The sequence below is a fragment of the Miniopterus natalensis genome, chromosome 18 (assembly GCF_054644295.1).
Source record: "Miniopterus natalensis isolate mMinNat1 chromosome 18, mMinNat1.hap1, whole genome shotgun sequence".
Classification (NCBI taxonomy): domain Eukaryota; kingdom Metazoa; phylum Chordata; class Mammalia; order Chiroptera; family Miniopteridae; genus Miniopterus; species Miniopterus natalensis.
The window spans coordinates 11,140,082-11,148,895 of record NC_142098.1 but is presented as its reverse complement, the minus strand read 5'-3'; the positions used below and the strand labels follow the sequence as shown (position 1 = coordinate 11,148,895).

General features: G+C 47.9%; 1 protein-coding gene across 1 annotated transcript; it reads right to left on the bottom strand.

Moving 5' to 3' along the window:
• Positions 1-5,491: 5,491 nt before the first annotated feature.
• KRTDAP (keratinocyte differentiation associated protein) lies at positions 5,492-8,345 on the bottom strand. The gene is made up of 6 exons (XM_087827400.1): positions 8,262-8,345; positions 6,867-6,905; positions 6,725-6,766; positions 6,502-6,546; positions 5,803-5,850; positions 5,492-5,530 (listed from the first exon to the last, which is right to left on the bottom strand). The coding sequence occupies exons 1-6, from the start codon at positions 8,343-8,345 to the stop codon at positions 5,492-5,494; spliced, it is 297 nt and encodes a 98-aa protein (XP_087683526.1).
• Positions 8,346-8,814: the final 469 nt, after the last annotated feature.

Below are 8,814 nucleotides of genomic sequence, written 5' to 3'. Positions count from 1 at the left end.
GGCCTGATTCCTGTGAAATATCAGTATATTTCTCACTTTACAAATGAGGAACCTGAGGCCCTGACAGAGTGGCCACCCACACGTCGCATGGTTAATAAAATGGTAGGAACGTCGTTTGAAACCAGGTCCGGCTGGTTTAAAACCTGTGTTCTAACCACTGGGATACACTGCCTTAAGTGACTTCAGCAGCTGCCCACCATTCCCGGCAATGGTTTCCAAGCATTTTTTAAGGAATGGAAGCCTTTTGTCCAGCAAAAGCTTATATGGAAGCCCCGTTTATAAAGCAAATGAGTCAGAATCACTCCAGTTAAAGCGGGATAGTGGCCTAGGTGCGCGCGGGTTTGAGCGGGGCTCCGCGGGTGCTGGCTGCGTGAGCCCAAACAAATCGCTTCATCTCTGAGGTTCAGCTTCCTCATTTGTGAGACGGAGATAATGATGCCAACCTAATAGCCTTGTTATGTGGACCAGCTGAGATAGTATATGGAAAGCACTTGGCATAAAACCTGGCTTGTGGTAAGAACCAAACAAGAGTGGCTGTTGCCAGGACTCTCTTCACTGACCACAGGACCGAGTGGAAATTTCTCAACCTCATGTTCAAGGCCCTCCATCATCTGACCAAACCTGCATTTCTAGCCTTCGCCACCTACGTCACAGCCAAGCTGAACTAGGTCCCCAATCCGGCATCCTGCACGACCAGTTCGGCATTTATGCTCTGCCCACTGGGGGGACCCCGTTGGTCCTTTCGCTTGCTCCCAAAGTATGGAAGTATGTTTTAGAAAAATATTATTTAAAGCTTTCATTATGGAAATTTGCAAAATATTCAAAAGTAAAAAACTAGTATAAAGAACCCTCATGTATCTACTTGCTGGCTTTAGTAACTAGCGACCTTATTTCCTATAGATACCCCAGACTACTCAACCCACTAGATTATTTTGAAGCAAGTCCCAAACAGTTCATTATTTCATCTGTAAATTCATCATTTGTATCTCTAAGGTAGACACTCTTCCATAAACGCATAACTACAGTACCATTTTCACATCTAGCAAAATAAATAAATTTTAATGTGAATCTGTCAGCATCCAATTTTCTTCATCACCTCACAAATCTTTTTTTTAGCTCATTTGTTCAAATCAGGATACTGACAAGATCTATACATTGCATTTAAATGCTATGATCCTTAAATTTGTTCTTTTATATTTATATATATGTATATATATATATGTATAATATTTTTTTATTGATTTCAGAGAGAGGAAGGAAGAGGGAGAGATAGAAATATCAATGATGAGAGTCATTGATCGGCTGCCTCCTGCAGGCCCCCTGCTGGGGATCGAGCCCCCAACCCAGGCATGTGCCCTGACCAGGAATTGAACCTGCGATCTCCTGGATCCTAGGTCGATGCTCAACAGCTGAGCCACACCAGCCGGGCCTTAAATTTGTTCTTATCTTTAAGTACCTATCCCCTTCTTTTTTTCTCCTACAATTTTGTTGTTGTTGTTGTTGAAGAAACTGGGCCATTGGTCCTCTAGACTTTCCCATGAGAACTACCAAGGGAGTTTTGCTAATTTCTTCTGCCCGGACCTTTTACCAGGTTCCTCAGTACCTTCACCCCACCCCCCTGCAAACTGGTAATTAGATCTAGACTCTAGAGCTTTAATCAGATCGGGCATGACTTTTGGCAAAGCTACCTCCTAGGTGGTGTTCTGTGCCTTGTTTTGTATCAGCTCTGCCGAGGCAGATCTCCTTATGTCTTTCTTAGTGGTGGATGGATCCATGGTCCACAGACTATCAGCTGGTCCGCCATTCTAAAGTCCTTGTCAGTGTTTTACCTGACAGTTTTAGTAGTCATTCAGGCTAGCCTCCATCCATTATTTTATTAAGTTGTGCAAAATGATAAGATTATAATTATATTATTTCATCTGCATTTATTAGCTCTAAATCCTTGTATAAAGAAAAACTTTTTGTTTGCCCAGAGGTACAATTAATACAAGAGAGAGAATAAATGTTTGATCCCTTCCCTTTACTTATCAATTTTCAAAATAATGAACTGGTTCCCAGCAGCCCCTAAAGGTAACCAGTGAGTTTGTTGTTTTTTAGTACTATTGTGAATTCTTCGGTACCCAGCTGAAACACTACTTCTCCTAGTGTTCTTACCCCCACTCTAAAGGACTTTCTCCCTTCTGCTGAATTTAACTTAACCACATCGTTTCTAGTGGTGTCCAGCACTTTCTGCCTGTGCACGGCCTTCGTTTTCAGCTGGGTCATTAGCTCCTTGAAGGCAGCCTGCACAGCACTACTGCTCCAGGCAGGGCTTCTCAAGCTTCATCGCGCCTAGGAATCCCGGTGAGGTGCGGGGGAGGTTGTCTAATTAAAATGCATATTCGGATTCATTGTCTCTAGGGTGGGCTGAGATTCTGCACTTCTCACAAGCCCGGGTGATGATGCTTCTGCTTCAAGGACCACACTTTAAATCTGAGAAATCTATTTCATTCGTTCATGACTCTGCGACTTTCCCTGAAGCAGATCACAAGACCTTCCTGCGAGAAGTGCCCTCTCTCCACCCTGAGGAAAGGATCATCTTTACCTCCAAGACTGAGGGACCCCCAAGAGGAATCTGAAAGAACAGGCCTTGCTAAGTTGCCCCCAGTTTACCACACTGAGCTCATGCCCCTCTGGTCCTATCACATTTTTCCATGCTGTCCCCTCTTCATCGAACTCAGCTCAAAAACATACAGGTTTAACCTCTGCCTTGTTAAGGCTCCCGTGTCCCATAAAACTTTTATTAAATCAGTTCGTATGCTTTTTTCTTCTCAATCTGTCTTGTGTTGCAGAGAGCCAGCCAGGAACCTAGAAAGGTAGAAGGAAAAGATACTTTTCCCTCTCCTACGATATATTTAAGGAAAAAATAAAAACACGTATAGTAGAAGCCTTCTGTCCCCCACTTCCTCCCCCATTTGCCCCAGCAGGGTCACTGCCATCCCGAGTGCTGCATCAGTCATTCTCTGATTCCCTTTTCCCAGTGGGTCTCGGCTCTAGTGCATCAGAATCACCTAGAGGGCTCCTTAAAGCGCAGGCGGCTGGGCCCTGCAGTTTGTGACTCAGGAGGTCCTGTAAGTTCCCACGTGATGGTGCTGCTGATCCCAGGACTGCGCTTGGGGACCTGCTTTACCTCAGATAGTCTTGACTTCAGCGTGATGACTCCTGTCCTTCCCTGAAACCTGGCCACTTAAGAAACATGCCTTAAGGACCTCCGCTCATTTTTCCCCTGCTCCATTTCAATCACCCAGTTTATGAGCATTCAATCTTTGTTCAATATTTTAATTGATTTTGGCATTTGACCAGTCTCCATTTTTTTTCTTTTCTGTTGATGATCCCACTTACAAGTTGCTTCTCGTGTGTGTATGTGTGTCTATTATTGTTAGTTAACCAGAAGGAAGGGTAAAAGTAACATTTACATGTCTTAATCATGTAATCTGCTAAAGCAGGAACCAAGGAAGGGGTTCAGAATAGGCCACCCCAAAGTATGCCACTTTGGCACATGGATGATTTGGGGTTTCTATCTAAAAGCAGCTCCTAACATTTTCCTTGAGAAAAGTGCCCTCCCTGTACCAAGAAGAGAAGAGGGATATTTATCACCAGAGTTTGGGAGTCAACTCCAGTCTATATAAACAAACCTACCAAAATAACCCTGATCTTACAGTGCTTTCCCCCATGTGTTTCTCACTCACTGCCCCACAGTTTCTTGCCCCTAGTCCGTGTTGTCACATCCCCACAATCTGTTGTTCTTTGTATAAAAGGGTGTACAAGTTTTGGGGCCTATTGGCTTCTTAGAGTCATTATTTTCCTTCTAAAGACTCAAAGGTACATGTAAAAAAATATTAAATAAGTTTGTTTGCTTTTCTACTGTTAATCTGTCTTATGTCAGTTTAATTGTGTGTTTTTTTTAAATATATCTTTATTGATTTCAGAGAGAGGAAAGGAGAGGGAGAGAGATGGAAACATCAGGGATGAGAGAGTCATTGATCGGCTGCCCCCTGCACGCCCCCGACTGGGGATCGAGCCCGCAACCCGGGCATGTGCCCTGACAGGGAACTGAACCCCGATCGCCTGGATCTTAGATTGACGCTCAACTGCTGAGCCACACCCTGCTGGGTTTATGTCAGTTTAATTCTTAGGCCAACCACAGGACTTAAGAAAGTAAGAGAAAGTTTTTCCTGCACAAATTGAATTTCCCTTTGTAGGCCACAGTCTGCAAACTCAATTGCTCATAGAGGCCAAAAGGCAATGTAAAGAAGTGAAACTCTCCAGGTGGAGCTTTACTTATCTGGAAACCATGTCCTATGTAAGGACGGCAGCTGTTACTTAGATTTAAGCCAATCACAGGTCCATTACTCTCTGATTTTCCCAGTTTTCAAGAGAAACCAAAAATAATCCCAACTAATTCAACATTTTAAGACACAGAGTAGGCACACAATGTACACAGAAATTCCATGCAGAATACATCTACAGAAACCGAAACTGAACCCCTTTCATGTTTCAAGACCTTTGCGATGGATGGATGGATGGATGGATGGATGGATGGATGGATGGATGGATGGATGGATGATGGATGGATGGGTGATGGATGGATGATGGATGGATGGATGGATGGATGGATGGATGGATGGATGGATGGATGGATGGATGGATGGATGATGGATGGATGATGGATGGATGGACGAATGAGTAAATAATGAATCTGGGTCACTGTGGCAGCTCTTTGGCGGAGTGGAGGGAACAAGTTATTGTTGAGTACCTACTACATACCTGGCCTTGTGCACACCTTATCTCATTTGACCTTCATACCAACACCACAAGGTCATTATCATTCTTGCTTATCTCCACAGATGAAGAAATGGTTGCTTAGAGAGGCCCAGGGCCATACCACTAATTTTCTTAATGTATAACTTATGTAATTTTAAAAGAACAAAAGGATTCCAGAAGGACTCATATGATTTAAGCTGGGTCTTCAGCCTTGGATTCCAGATAGCTCCCGTTATACCAAATTGCCACCACCAAAGGACTCGGGTTCTCAAAAGGCAGGAGGGGGAGTGTGCCAGTAGTTTTGGAACAGGTTTGATTCCTTGGGCATCTTACCAAGCAACTCACAGCTTCATGCCCCTCATGGGCTCTTTAGCCAATACTAAGGAGCTAAGACACGAGGTGTCTCTTTCCATCTTGACGTGCCCCCCCACTTCCTCCTGCCTTACTACTTACTACCTTCTCAGAATTCGAGATTTTTGCCTACCAACCTTGGAGCCCACTCCATCTTAAGTCCTTTCTAGAGCCCAGTAAGATAAGGACAGAGACGCAGATACAGGAGCAATTTAGTTGGGAAACATTTTATTGGAGTTATTGAGCCAGGAGAGAGTGACTGTAGGGTGGTGATCAGATCCCACATGAGCCCCCTCTTCCAGTGGGCATCGGCAGTGCTGGGCCTTGACGGGAAGGGTCACTGGGCATCAGGAGTTGCACTCCTCAATCCTTTCAGCTAGAGGGAGAGAGGGGGTGGTCAGATTGAGGATCCTTGGGTGCAGGAAGCTAGAGTCCTCCATAAGGAAGCCCACGATAGGGTCGGGCACTGGTGGAAAGGAATTTCTGTCCCCGTCTAAGTCCCCATTCTCTAACTACTGTAGCTGAGGTTTCCCTTAGCTTTGGTGAGAAGAAGGCTTATCTTCCTTTCACTGTCCCCGCTCTCCCTCCCAGATCCTCTGCTTCCTCCCCTACTCCACCCTCCTCCTCCTAAAGCTCACAGCCTCTTACCTTAGGAAAGGCATCCCAGTTGAGGAAAGGAAGCTTCTTTTTGATCATCTGAAATAGAAGCAGAGAATGAGAGACGTGTCACAGGTCAGGTGAGCATGGGTCAGTAAGCGCCCACCGACTGAGTCTCCATAGTGGCGATGGTGTTATTGCTTTATAATTAGCGAGAACTAATCTTTTCTGTGCCCTCGTTCTGCGTTGGCCTTGTGCTGACTGCTCGACGGGCATGATTTCATCTGGTCTTCACAGCAGCCTTTGGAGGAGGTGCTGCCATCGTCCCATCACACGTGAGGAAACTGGGGTTCAGGGAGCTGAAGACTTTTGCATGAAGGCACATAGCAAGTGTGCCCAGGGTCGTGCAGTGCAAGCTCTAGTTCCAGCGTTGTCACCCACTTTGCCTTCTAAGTTTGGTCAAGCCACCCAACTTAGGACTTTAGTTTCTTCATAGAGGGTGGGGGGGATCCCATAAATCCTTGGCTGATCAAGTTCTTCCTTTTCTGGAATTGTCTTTGTGCCCCACTGCCATCTTAGGAAAATAAGGGACAGCCACGACAGCCTCCTGGGGAAACTCTCTTCTCTGTACAGCACCTGAGCAGGGCAGTTCCTTCTTCCTAGCTCAGGAAAGAAGCCGGGGGGCTGGGACAGGGGCGTTGCCACTACCCCGACAGACTGCAGCCACCAAGGAGAGCAGGAGGCACTTACCTCAAAGAGGGCATGCCAGTTCAGGAACTCCTCAGTCTTAAAAGCCTGTGGGGGGACAGAGACCAGCAGAGGGTAGGGTCGGTTCCAGGGGAGTACAGAGCTTAGCCCCCAGCCCTCCAGAAAAGCTAAAGGGACCCCGTCAGCTTTGCAAGCCCGCTACCAAGGTGTGGATCTCCTTTCTGATGTGGATATTTGTGGGGACGGCACCAGAGATTGTACTTACAGATCGCAACTTGTCGATGTTCACGAACTGAGTGTTAAAGGCCTAGGCAGAGAAGAGGGATGTCAGAAAAATTGCTAAGGAGCACGGAGGTGAAGAGATGGGGACAGACTCACGGCTGGAGTGTGGGGAAACGGGCCTTTACCTCGGGTCCTGCCGCGTAATTACCAACGGTGGTTTCTTCCTGGAAAGCGAAGGGGAGAAAGGAGCCCAATGACCACGTGGCAACGAGTCCCTCTTCCCAAACCCTGTCAACTAGCTCTGCCCTCCCCCAGGGGCCAGCCCACGCTCATATCAGCAGCTCCCCACCACGGGCCCCAGCTATCCCCGTCTGTCCCAGCGAGGCAGGTGGCAGGTGGCAGACAGAGGAAGGGAAGTGAAAACAAACCCAGGCCCTCATCACGTGGGAAGGGTGGGGAAAGAGGGCTCCTCCCAAGAAAAACGAGCTAGTGTCGTTCTGCAGTTGACTTGGGGTGTTCCTGAGACACCCACACTTAGCCCAGAGAGCTGGGTGGGGAGACTAGCATGCCAGTGGAAGCCAAGCTGCTGAAGTGCCCTACCTACCTTGAATTGATTGAGGTTGGTTTGCTTTGTGACATTACTGCCACCAAAGCCCCAGCCTCTGTTTTCATCTCCGTTTGGTAGCCACCCCCCAGACCTCAGCTCGGCCCACCCTGCTGCTCTCCCAACCTGCCCGGCTCATGGTTTCTCACGCCCTTCCCACAGCAGAGGCCGCAGGCAAGCAGCCTGCAGGCCAGACCCCGATGTTTAGATCTCATAGGAGTTCGACTGGGTTTTATCCTATTTTAAATTAAACATTTTTAATTACGAAGAATTCATCAATCGGATTTCTAGTTTCAGATTTCCTGAAAATTTTAAAACTCAGACCACACTGGGTCCCTTTTTCCGCTTAGCAGCATTTAGGTGGAACACAGACTGTCCCCTTCCAGACTGGACAAGTTCACTCCACCTCCCCTGAGGCGCCACCAGCCTTTGCTCGTCAGCATCAGTTGCTTGGATGCCAAGCAGTTGAGTTTGTGACCCCATCACAGATTTTTAATCCAACATGCGCATTCTGCCCCCACCTTGGGGTGAGATGGGCATAGAGAAGCCTCAGGGTTCCTCCTGCCTAGGGACTGGCTCATAAGGATTTTCGCCATGGCCTAGGCTCCAGAGAGAGTAGGGAGCTCCCAGTCACCTGGAAGCCATTCCCAGGAGATGCGAGTGAAACCAAGGTGAAGCTGAACCCAGACGACCAGCCTCAGCCCCTGTCTCCTCCTAGGAGTCAGCCGTCCAGCCTCCACCCCATACTCCACCATCCCTTCCAAAAATATAAGCATCTCCATTCCTACAGGTCTTCTCAGGAATCCTTTGTTTCCTTCCTCCTTCCTTCCCTTCCTCAGAGCCCAAGCTTCTCATTTAGCCCCTGATAATAATCAAAAATAAGAACCACTGATCCAGGAATGGTTAGAAGGTAAAGAAATTGAAGAGCAGTGAGGGAGTAGGCACAAGAAAAAGAGAATCCAGGTGATGCGCTCACCTTGGAACTACCCAGGGCAGCCCCCCTCGCAGAGTGGAGCGCCAGGAGACAGAGGACCACCGCAGGAAGCACTGGGATCTTCATGGTGTCAGGTTTGGGGTGCTCTGAGGCGGGGCCTCCCCGCTCGCCCTTTATATTCCCAGCAAGGCAGATGTGAGCAGAAATGGGGACCCCACCCCACTGACTCACCCCCAGATCCTGTCACTTAGCCCTGGGGCTCTAGGAGGGGAGGTGTGGACTGCTCCCCACTTACCCTGCATTTCTCAATCCACACTCTGCCCTAGGCAGTAGGAAGGTGAGATGGCAATGAGGCGCCTCATGCAAATGGTGCCGGGATGGAGACAGGTCGGACCTGTCCTCCCAAGGGATTGGTCATGGCACCCAAGCTCCTCTCCTTTTGTCTGTCTCTTTTCCTTACATCCTTCAGTCCTCTCTTATAATCCAGGCCTTTTCCACCCTACCCAGTTCTGCCTAAACCCCTTAGACTGGCGTTGAAGGCCTCCCATGCTCTGGCCTCACCCCGCCTTTCCAGCTTTTTCTCCTCCTGCGGCCT